The 12,630-nt window shown below is 43.7% G+C and overlaps 1 protein-coding gene across 1 annotated transcript in view; it reads right to left on the bottom strand.

Annotated features, from left to right (window-relative positions):
• Positions 1–12,630, bottom strand: part of SESN3 (sestrin 3) — a 293,232-nt gene that overhangs the window by 208,616 nt on the left and 71,986 nt on the right. Inside the window, exon 2 of the mRNA XM_086935298.1 lies at positions 11,949–12,014. Within this exon, the coding sequence (XP_086791424.1) occupies positions 11,949–12,014 (66 nt within the window). The remainder of the gene's footprint in view (positions 1–11,948; positions 12,015–12,630) is intronic.

Raw genomic sequence — 12,630 nt, 5'->3', positions numbered from 1 at the left:
GCTTTTTGTTTGACTTTGAAATTGACTACTTGATTGTTTATGATATCATTTCACTGTACTTTTAACACTATAGATGTATCTGTGTATATTTGCTCTTCTCCTATGTAAAGCGCTCTGATATCTGCAAAGATCTTGTTCGCGCTATATAAAACTTTCAAAATAAATAAAATAAATAAATTTAAAAAATAAGCGCTTGATTCATACTCATCACATTGTGACATAGGCAGCTCCACTGTTTCAATCTACTTCAATAAAGGCACCAGGCTGGAAGGTGGGAGGCTGCAGGTCTTCTTACAGAAACTGACTGGAGGTCTGCTCTGCCAGAAGCCATATGAATCCTAGCACCAAGATCACACAGTGCAGTCTTGTACAAGTATGCGCCCATGGACACTGTCCAGACTTACGTCAGAAACAAAATGTCCAAGGTGAGGGATTAGTTACCGCCTTCGCTTGGAATCGGAATAGCTTGAGGAGTAATAGATCGCCAATCTCATATGCGACAACCCACCATGAAATGAATCCTTTAGTCATAGCTCTGATCACCAACACATTCATATCCAAGTGCATCATGTGTGGAGGCTGGACAGAGTCTGCTGGAAAGGTCAGCAAGCACTTTGGCAGAAGCAATTACCACAAGGAAAACATGCTTTTAAAAAACATTTTCCAATGACTACAAATTGGCAGCATTCCAAAAAGGTAAACTAAGCAGGAATTAGACTGCGGGACACAAAATGTTGATCAAGAAATCTTAACATTTTTGTAGCCCTTTGAGCTTCTAACAAGGGCGAAAGAAACCGTGATACATTTGCAGCTATAACATTAGCAAACATGTATCATGTTCTTAATGAGTTAGAATAATGCATTAGAGACGCACAACAGAAGAGAAAAAAAGAGGCATGAGAACGGCATCTTTTTGCTGCTAGCAACGCCACAAAAGAAATATGGAACTGTGCTATTTATGAGCACCAAGGTCAAAATCTGTGCCCACGCTGCAAATTCTAGAACCGGAAAAGCAATAAGTACATCAGTGGTACAACCACAGAATTAGCAGCCACTATGAATGAGGGTCAATGAGTCCATCGCATGATCATCAATACTCTTTCTGTGTGCAGATCTGGTGCACGGCTGAACTCTGACAGCAACCTCATGCAGGCGAGACCCATAGAGGGAGAAACACTGATCGAAACCTCGGACAGAATATTATTTCCATATAGATCTATACGATTATCTAGTTGAGGGTTCATAGACCTAAGCAATCATCTTGGGCCAGGGACAGACTAATTTGCATGTAGCCAGGTTCTGAGCTGGGATGGTGCAGTGAGCTAAAAAACGGTGATGGATCAAGCCCTGATCTGTTGACTGGGTAGGAGTGTTCTGCTTAATTCAGATACTCTGTCCATCACCACCCTCTTTTCTGGATCCATTTAAGACCTTAGCTGTCATTGGCGAGCTGAGTCTGATCCTCTTGAGCACTGTGGCCAAAAACAAGCATTTGGCAAGCCAATAGGTGTCTCATCTACGCGAAGAATTTGCTTTGCCAAAGCTTTTTTAGCTATGTTTTAACATGTTGTGCAGAATGGCTGAAATTTAAAAAAGAGCGCTATGGCATTTTCTGTTTTTAAATTTCATCCAGATTGCGTTATAGTATTTTTTTTTTTATTTCAGTGGTGCTGCACATCAGCTGCTCTACTGTATATGTCAACAACAATAAAATAGGGAGAAAGCCAATACTATGCGTAGGTGAGACCTTTCAAATTTGCCAATGCTGGTTATACGTGTTCTTTTCAAAGTCTCCTGACTACTTCCCATCAGATGACGATTCACAAAGGCATGCAGGAGTGTACAAAAGAGTAGCCCAGTCTTACTACTTCCCATATTCAGATGCTTTTGTGGACTGTCCCCCAAACTGCAAGTGCACTCTAGTCTGTAACGCTCACCACAGCAGCTCACTGATGTCCAAAAATCCATATGTGAGCAACAGGAGCTAGTAGAAACCATTTATAACTGGTGAACTGGGATTTCAAATGGAGAGTTCTCTTTAGGATGCATGAATGAGGAAGTACTTGCTTTCCACTTTATTTGCTAATTAGTCAAATTCACCCCAGGACAAACATTGTACTCAGATATAGTAAGAGAGGAAGACTAATACTAGTGAGGGGTGCAATGTGCAAAGCACCTCAACGTCCCAAGACTGATAACAAAAGGTGACAAATGCTAACTGGAGTATTATTTTTCTGCAGACTGCAGCCTTGTGACATCAGGGATATTAACTCGACAGCAGCGCATAGGATCGGAGTAGAGTATACAGGATTATTCAAATACGGGCTGAGAAAAAAAAGTCAAAGTTTATGAGCGGAAAAAAAAACTACACAATAATAAAACTTGCTAAATGGTGCAACTCTGTGCAGGTAGTAAAGAAGGCCCCACGGCTCTCGTGACCAATTATAAGCGCGTTTAAAAGGATGACGCAGGCGCGGAACAGATAAGACGGAGCTGCAGAGGGCAGATAACGCCTTACCTGTCGAGTCCACCAGGAGCCATACCATGAGATGCGCTGGCTCAGCGCAGAGTGGAACGACTGCTTTTATGCGCCTGCAGTATGTAAATCAATTATTGTAACCCGATATTACTCCGAGTTGGAGCACTGCTTAAGGCAGCAGATTTTAAAAAGAGGCAAACCTTGCTCACGGACTCCGGGCCGTACTGCCTGAACATCAAGGCCCAACTCGAATATAGAGGGGCGTAGCTTCATGGGGAGTGTTTGGGGAGTTACACCCCCTCAATAAATGTATTATTTAATAAGTTGAGCTCAGAAGCTTTAATTCGGGTATGTTAAGGTGTCTGTCGGATTTCATCTGGGATTTTTACATACTTGCAGACAAAAACAGACAGATACACACTTTACTCTGTTTGAAGGTCTTAAAGCACGGTTATTTGTTATGTTTTAAGTACACCCAACTATCCGCACTCCTTTCCACTGACTTTTAAACTCCCCTCACGTGCTGCTTCTCTTATTATGAATACCATAACAAGCCCATACCACAATATGCCAGCCTGATTGTGGGAAAATCTTAAACTCGCACCCCCAGGCTTACTGACCAAGCTACGCATCTAAATGTCAATCAGGTTGAATTCATTCGCTTTACACATGGCACGCGATTAGAAACAGGCGCTAAGTGCTCGAGCTTAGCCTGGCCCCTGATGATCGGGGGACCCACATATCTATGGTGTAGGGAGGGTCCGGTGAGCTGTCAGGACTATCTGCAACCTTCCCAGTTACTTTACTTATTCAAGAATTGGTTTAATGGTGCAAACTCCAAACAATTCATGTTTCAGAGTTCTGCAAGGCACGTCATACCCAATTCAGCATTGTATTTTTAAGCTCGCCATAATAATAAATGGATTGCCTTAGGGATAAAAAAAAAAATGGTCACCGTTTTTTCTATAAATTTGACAAATTTTGGTTATTTTTAAAAATGGTTTAAATGCAAGTTTCGATCCCTCCATTTTTGTCAATTCAAGCATAAGTGACAGTTATATGTATCCCGGCCCCATTCTAGAGAAGATTAAGTGAAGCCTGCATTTTCACTAGTTGGAAGAAAATAATTTTCTGGATAAAATCACAAGGTGAAACGGACTACTAGGGCTAACTAATCAGGACCTAGCTGTTCAAGCAGCAAGCCTTCAAAGTTTGTAAGGCAAAACAAATCTCTTGTTTTCGGTTATAAAAGAAAACAACTCCTACTCTGCCAACTCCTGCTGTTCATGATTTGCAGGGAGAAGGACACATTTCCGTCTGTTCTGTGCATCTTCTAAGCTTCCTGTTCCTGCGACTGGCTCCGCCTTCCAACTCGGGGCCAGAGGTCCCAGGGCTTCAGGTTCGGAGGGCCTTCTATACAGGAACTGTTGATGTGGAGGATTTTAGCTACCCACCGACAGTTCTTTTGGCCACCCACTGACAGCTCTTCTGGTATCCGAGATTTACTCGAAGTGGATCCAGTAAACAGGGGCGGAAGTAAAATGGAGGGGCAGCAAGACCGCAAAGTGGCAAGGTGCTCGGTTCTAGTTCCAGCTCAGTGTTTGCTGTGCTAAATTGTGTTTTTGGTGTCATTGGTGCCAATAGGACAGGCTGCTTGTCCTTAAATATGATTCAACTGCGTAGCAACCTTTACTGTTGATACAGCATAATGGCCCTCGCTATTCAACAAAGCGTTTGTGGTATCCATATATGTTCTGACACCCGCAGTGCTGGCTGTTATCTGCCTTCTTTCTTTTCTTACTCTATTCCATGACTGTGTGGGATTTTTCTTTTTTGAGTTAGGCAAAATTGAAATCACCGGTATCTGAAACATTTACTAGGATTACAGAAATACTCTTCAGTCTCTTACTCGCATAAACCCGCTAGTCTCTCGAGTTAAGCTGGGGCATCAAAGTACAAGTGATCCTCTCCAAATCAGCAAAATCTATAAAAGCAACTGACCATGAGGGATCTGAAGCTACTTTTATGCTGAACCCTCCACGAGCCAATGGAAAAAGTACATTATTCTTCAGCTGCTTTATCTCCCTTCTCCCTTTCTCAACCTAATGGAGATAATTCTGGTTCTCTTCTTCCTCCCTTCTCTGTCCAAAGTTTGCCTGAGAACAGTCTTTCCAAGACTCAAATGGACGATCCAGTTATAACTTTGGTAGCTTCGGCAGCGAGTATGAAATATGAGCCACAAATGACCACGAAATTGGGGGAATTCCTTCTTTAAATCCAAATTCTTTCACTTGACAGAAATATAATAACTCTGCTCTTGCCTTAGCAAATTCTGCAATAAGTCCCTCATGGCAACAACTACAGACCCTACCATTGTTACGAGCAAGCTGCTTACTGACATCTTCTTACTTTTTCATTCTCATAAGTTGGTTCTTAAAGCGGTCACAGACAACAGCAAGTCAGCTGTATTGGAACCTGGACTAGTTACAGGTCCTGAGTTAACTGTAAGAATTACACTAATGCAACTTCTTCAAATTATCGCACAGGAGCAGTAACCGCTACCCACACCTTTAATACCTCCCTAGACAATTTTGACTGGGCCATCTAGAACTACAGAAATTTACCAATTTTTTCAGAAGTGTCTCATCCCACTGCTAGAGCACATTCTTAAGGAAATGAAATCTTTAAAACAACATCAGATGGCTAATGCAGATGAGGTTAAGGATCGTCTGCGTGAAATAGTGTATCAAATGGCTCAATTGCTTGATAAAGTGGATACAAAGGAGCAACGTATCTCTGAATGCGAGAACAAGCTGCATATAACTTTGGAGCAAACGGTTAAACTTGAGAAAGAATTAACTCTGCTCCATGATAAACAAGAACAGGTGGAAAATCATCGTAGGCATTTCAGCTTGAGAATAATGGGGTACCAGAGTGTGAGGGTGACAAGGTAATCAATTTCAGGCAGTCAAGCAAAATAAATTAAAAGAGGTCCTCGAACTACTTCGTATCCCACGTCTTACTCAAAAAGATGAGATATGTTGGACACTTTCACAATGGAAGGCCTAAAGGAAGTGATTGTTAGCTCAGCCTGCAGCAAATCGTGTGGTCCGGTCGGGTATCGTGGAGAGTCTTTTAAGGCAGGCATTTTTGTGCGTTTTACACACTCATTTGTTAAGACTCGCTAATCTTATTTTGGCCAGTGGTGCAATTCCTTCCTCATTTAGCACCTGTATTGTAAGCAGTTTTTAAAAAGAGGGCAAGAATTATGAAGACCCAAATTCATATTGCCTAATCTCTTTTGAATTTTGAAAATAGGATTTGAATGAAATAATTAGCAAATAGGGTAAATAAGGTAGCACATTGTTGTGATGCTTCGTGCAGTCTGGAAAGCAGGAAACTGGAAACGGTGGCCTTGAACAGGTAAGTTTATTGGGAGAAAACAACCTGGCATCCGACCACCTCGACAGCGCAGGAACAACTGCCAACTCTCGAGTGTCGTGTACCAGATGTTCCACACGGAACACAGGGAAAGAGGAGAGCGAGGGAGAGAATCTTACGAACAGGTAAGATTCCAATACAACACATCCTCTACCCTAGAAGAGAGTGAAACAAAGTGAAACAAGGAAAACAATGCAAAAGAACTATCCATACATAAGAAGGATACAATGAAGCAGAGTATGAAAATCAAGAAACTCATACAGGACCCATCCCACTTCGGTGGAGAAAAACAACAAACCAAAGCATATCAACCCTAAGAAAGTACATAATCATTGAGATAAACAGGAGTCTTACGCACTCTTGGCGCAATAGGCAAACTCACACTTGGAGGAGGACGAACAAGGGAATCACATGAAGGCTCGCGGGGACCAGACACAGAGGGACCATAATTGCAAATTGAGTCCTGAGACAGAGGGTCTCTGAAATCAGAGTCAGGCATGAACATGGCACCCGAGCACCCCTCACCACTAGAAGCAGGGACGTGAAACGAACCACCCTTCTGGTAAAGAGCGACATTCCTAAGGTTCCACCTGTCACCACCTTCCAGAACCAAAGAAAATTTGCTGACAGAAACAACACGAAAAGGGCCCTTAAACTTATGCAGACCAGCTTTATTTCTGCCGGATTTGACTTTGACCCAATCGCCAACAGCGATCCTGCCAGAAACAACAACGGGAGAACTTACGCCATCGGACAGTACCCAATCCTTTAACCAAGCAGGGACCGTTCTAGAACCAGGGGAGCGCCCGCGCATAATTTGGAAAGGGGAAATCTTGGTGACACTGTGGGGGGTGGTCCGGTAAGACCAAACCATATCTTGAACCAGACGTTTGGGGTCTAGATTGTTGGTTAAGGCGAGTTGGATGGTACCTTTAACCAGGCGATTGGACCTTTCGACCATACCATTGCCCATGGGGTTGTACAAGGAAGTGCGGGAATGTTTGACACCACACTTCTCAAAGAAACACCTCATCTCATTGGAGGTTAACTGGGTGCCATTGTCAGTCAGGACCATGTTGGGGAAACCTTCTGAAGAAAATAAACTTTCAAACACTTCAATGGTAGACTTAGTGGTGACATCTCTAAGAAACTCCACACAGAGCCACTTGGAATGGACATCAATGACCACAGCAGCGAAACGCAAATCAAGAGAAAGACCGGACAGGGGGCCAATGAAATCTAGACACAGGTTATACCAGGGTTTGCCAGGATCAGAAATGTGCCCTTGTTTGGTTTGAAGACCAACCTTCAACCTTTTCTCGCTTTCCTTGCAAAAAGGGCAATTCTCCACCCAAACACGAATAGTATCATCCATGCCTGGCCACCAAAACTCTTGCTTCATTTTTCTAATTGTCATGCCCTGGCCCAAATGTCCCAAGTGTGCTAGCTTGAAAATATGAAATCTCAGGCCAGCAGGAGGCACAAAACGATCGCCCCTCATGATAATCTCAGAACCTGCCAAAGACAACTCGTCTAAGAGTTTCCAAAACGGCCTGACAGCCACAGGCACCATGCTTTCTCTAGGAGCACCTCTCCTAATCAAAAGAATGACTTCCTGGAGAACAGAGTCCTTCTTCATCTCAGTTAACCATTGGTCTTGAGAAAAGGCGCCCACTGGAGATTCACACACGTCCCCAACTACAGCAACGGCCTCATCCACAACACGCTTCTCAAGGTCTTGATCAACCAACTTCCAGTCAACAGACAAGCGAGAAAGACAATCCGCTTGAATGTTTTTCCATCCTTGAATGAACACAATTTCGTAAGAGTATTCCTGTAGCCTTGCAGCAAACCTTGCAAGACGAGCAGAACCTTTACCGGCACCACCACCCGATAGAATTTTCAGCAAAGGCTTGTGGTCGGTCCGCAACATAAATCTTACACCCCACAGATATACACGAAAATACTCAACACTCCAAGCAGCAGCCAGTGCTTCTCGTTCAATGACCGAGTAGTTTCTCTCAGCTTGAGTAAGTGTCCTCGAAGCAAAGGCAACGGTTCTTTCAAGACCACGCTGAAGTTGTGAGAACACCACACCGATGCCCGTAAGGCTGGCATCTACGGTCAGGAAGGATTTGCACCCAGGATTAAAGGGGGCTAAAATACCAGCATTGCAAATATTCTCCTTGATCTGTTGGAAGGAGTCCTCTTGGGCTTTGTCCCAGACAAACTTGTTACCCTTTCTCAGTAACACTCTCAAAGGCTCGGACAGACAAGCAAAGCCTTGAACAAATTTCGAATAATATTCGACTAAGCCCAAGAAAGAGCGAAGCTGATCCCTGTCCTTGGGTGCTGGGGCTTGGCTGATGGCAAGTAACAGATTCTTTTTTGGAGCAATGCCGTCAGCGGAGATGGTATACCCTAAATATTCAATCTTTTCAGTTAAGAAAACACACTTATCTTTGTTCACAGTTAAACCGGTGTCCTCTAATTTGAAGAGGACCTGTCGCAAAGCTAAATTATGATCATTCACACTTTTTCCTGAGACAAGGATATCGTCTTGAAAGTAAACAACCCCAGACAGACCTTTGAGCATGCTAGACATCATCCTCTGAAAGACACTAGCAGCCGAGGCGAGGCCAAACGGCATGCGAGTGAACTGGAAGGTACCCTCGGTGGTAATAAAGGCAGTCAAAGGTTTGGAGTCAGGGTGTAATCGGATTTGGTGGTACGCACTCCTCAAATCGATCTTTGAGAAGAATCTACCCCCCCCCACAGATTGTAACAGCTCATTGATATTGGGAAGGGGAAAAGTGTCAGTAACAATTTCCTGGTTGAGGGACCTGAGGTCAATGCAAAATCTCAACCTCCCATCAGATTTCAAAGTAATTACTACGGGAGAAATCCAGGGCGAGGCTTCCACAGGTTCAATAACTTTGGTAGACAACATGTCATGTAACAAATCTTTCAGACCCTGTCTGACAGAAAGGGGAACTCTCCTTAGTTTATGTTGCACGGGAGAAGCATTGGGCTTTAAAACAATTTTGTGGAAATAGTCCTTGACACATCCTAACCTGTCAGCAAATACTCTATGTGCAGCATCTAAAATGTCTTTGACTTGAACATCACGCTCAATAGTCATAACCACATCCGGCGAGCAAGGATTAATTACAATATTCAAATCAAACTGGTGCATCCACCCTAAGATAGGAGGACCTTCTCTAGCTATGTACACTTTTCCATTGACACTTCTGGATTTAAAAGCGATGACCCCAAACATGTACCCCAGAACATCAATAGATTTTCCTTGGTACCCCACTGGATCAATATCTTTTTCCGTGAGAGAAACGTTGTGCCATAAGGAAGAAAAGGTAGATTCCGGAATGATGGTGAACAAAGAGCCAGAATCAACCATCAGTAAGACATTTTGACCACAAATAGAAAATATAGCAGAGGGTCTAGATAATCTGGCGGAGTCACTTGTGGTACTAACTAAGTCACAACTCACTTGTTGAACAACTAAAACCCTGTTGTCAATTACATTCACTTTAAATTTGGGTTTGTCAAAAGTGTCAGATTTAACTTTATCGGAACCCTCATTCATTTTACACATTCTAAGGTAATGACCTTTGCGACCACATTTCCGGCAAATCTGGTCAAGAGCATAGCACTTCTTAAAATCACCTGAATGGAATTGGCTTCCGCAACGCCAACATTCTTTGCTCTTGACCTTAGAAGGAAAATTGTTAGGGTTACTTTTGTTAAAAGGTTTAGAGATAGCATTAACGTCATAACCTTCCACACACTCTTCACAATCAACACTGCCAATTTGAGCGGAGGGCTTATCTTTACGCTCTAATTCTTTGATACACTTTTGAGATTCTTCTATAACCTTCGCCATGTCGATTGCCTCTTTTAAGGAGGGATCTTTGGCAGCCCATAGTCTTTCCTGAACTTTCCTATGGCGGCATTGCACCATAAGTTGATCGCGAACTAACTCATCAGTCATGTTACCAAAACGACATTTGATGGACAGTTCGCGTAAACTGGACACAAATTGATCAATACTCTCATTTTCGGCTTGGGGGTGAGTATAAAAGCGATATCTTGCCATAACCAGGTTGACCTCCTTGGCAAATCTAGTCTCTAGTCTTTTCAGAGCCTCTTTGTAAGCGTCATCCATGGGTTGACCATTGGGACCTAAAGCCACTGGTAAGTATTTGAATACTCTCTGGCCTTCATTGCCGAGAGTGCTTAACAAAAGCGCTTTTTTCCTTTCAGGATGGAAGTTTTTCCCATCAAGCGCAATAATATAATTGTCTAACATTTCCACCCAGTCCTCCCAATCTATTGAAGGTGTACCTGGAGAGGAAAGAAACATTGGAGGCATGACAATATTCGAGGCCATAGTGAAGAAAACAGTCAAAGTTAAAACACACTTTAAAAGAAACAATAAACTCAAACTTGTAGGTAATGGTGTGCAAATCACCGTGAAAGTGTCTGCAGAACGTTGAGTGAAACAGGGTAATCACTGAAAGGCAGTCAGTGTGATGTCATAAGGCTCAATGGAAGGCGAGTAAGAACTGCTGCGAAGGGCTGAGGAAAACAAAGGGAACTGTGAACGTTCTCTGCTTGCAGACGCAATAATCGAGGCTGACGATGCGCTCTAGTGACGAGGCAGAGGTGTAAGAAGACGAGGGGGCGTCAACACGTCAGCACGCCAGGACGTAGGGCGATGCGCTCCAGTGACGAGGCAGAGGTGTCAGAAGACGAGGGGGCGTCAACACGTCAGCACGCCAGGACGTAGGCCGTACAGCGTCAGAAGCGTTGCAGCAACGTCAAGTGCGGTGCAGTGACGTGGGGCAAACCGAACTGCTTGGAACGTAGGAGTTCGACAAGCGAAAATGATAAATCTAATGACAGTACCTTCAAAACAGACGAAATCAGCGTGAAGAAATCCAGAAGATAGGCGAAGGCAGACAACGGCAAACTCAGGGCTGGAGGAAACGTCGCGGAATCACCAGGTTGCTTCCCACACAATGAAGTCGCGTAAGGCAGATCCAAGCATCAGAAAGCGTCGCCAAAAATGTTGTGATGCTTCGTGCAGTCTGGAAAGCAGGAAACTGGAAACGGTGGCCTTGAACAGGTAAGTTTATTGGGAGAAAACAACCTGGCATCCGACCACCTCGACAGCGCAGGAACAACTGCCAACTCTCGAGTGTCGTGTACCAGATGTTCCACACGGAACACAGGGAAAGAGGAGAGCGAGGGAGAGAATCTTACGAACAGGTAAGATTCCAATACAACACACATCAATGAATTCACAAAGATCAAAATGTTATTTTTGCAGGATGACATTGTGTGCAAACACTAATTATTTAATTGAAGCTCTTGATAGTTTTACAACAAATCAAATTTCAGCTATGGTCTTTCTACACTGACAGTGTACCACGTTTTAGATGGCGCACTGTCAGTGCACCTCTTGAGAGCTTTGCGTCTGTAGATCGGCGTGGGGCAGAGGCAAGGCGATTCCCTCATTTGCAAGGGGAATGCCCCCATTTAAATGAGGGAATGCCCTCTGAAGATAGCACTGGTGCTTTATGTGCGCCAGTGCTATCGATATTACAGAAGGGGCCGCACAAGCAACCCATTCTGTAATACCAAAGTTCCCTGGGGACTCACAAAGCGTGCGTAAAACACACGCGCCCTCAGGACACTTATGTAAATGGGCCCAACGTTCGCAATTAACACCCAGGATCATATGGGTCCCAAAATAAGGACCTCAGTGGGTGAACTTTTCCGGTTACTAAGTTTCTCAGCATAACACCCTATATTCCTGTAGCAGTGGAGACATCCCACAAGCCACTGCGGCGGTGTTCCATGAGCCAGTATTTTTAGAGTCCCTGGTGTCTTGATTACTGCCAATTCCCAACCCTGAAGCGAGCTTCCCAATCAAACATAAATAGAGCAATGTAAACAATACCAAAACAGCTACATCAGACTAGCAGAAAAGAAAGATAATGGTTACCTCTTTTTCTGGTATAAATGCACTTGGTCCTCTTGTTATGGGCAGGGAGACGCTGATTTTTCTCTCCTAGAGGAAAACGAGTATAGTTCAATAGAAGTTCATCGAGTGCATGTTACATGTGACATATGACGCAGTGTATCTTAAAAGATTACATTCCATAAAGACATTCTGCTTCACGTTAGAAACTGTGCACCTCTGTCTCCAGGCTTAATCATTAAGTGGCTAAAAGGGCATGTTTGAGTTGCTGTAAATGTTTTCCAATATGCCTTGCACAGTAAGTGCTGCTGTAAAAACACTCCGAGCAAGTCCCCATAAATTGACATTTTTCCGACAGACCTGCCGCAATCAATGAAACCTTTAATTCACTAGCCCTTTTCAGTTCAAGGCCCTTCGGGCAACCTTCCTGGTTCAGATTCTATCTGATAGCTTAAATCGCAAATCATGCTGCTGATTATCAGACGAATGTGCAAGGAATAAACCACTACCAGCTACAACCTGGCATAGGGACTTTGTGATCCAACCACGTTCTATGCCATTCAGCGAGGAATGAAAAGAAATTAAAGTCAAGTCCAGCAGCACCAGTAATGGTCTGGAGCTTTATGCCTCACAGGCCAACTCGGATGCAGTCAGTGCTCCCTCTGAGAAGTTAGGTGCAAGACTGCACTGTGTTTGCAGCAATGCA

The sequence above is a fragment of the Lissotriton vulgaris genome, chromosome 8 (assembly GCF_964263255.1).
Source record: "Lissotriton vulgaris chromosome 8, aLisVul1.2, whole genome shotgun sequence".
Taxonomy (NCBI): Eukaryota; Metazoa; Chordata; class Amphibia; order Caudata; family Salamandridae; genus Lissotriton; species Lissotriton vulgaris.
Note: the sequence above shows the minus strand (reverse complement) of the source record. Positions and strands in the feature narration are given on the sequence as shown.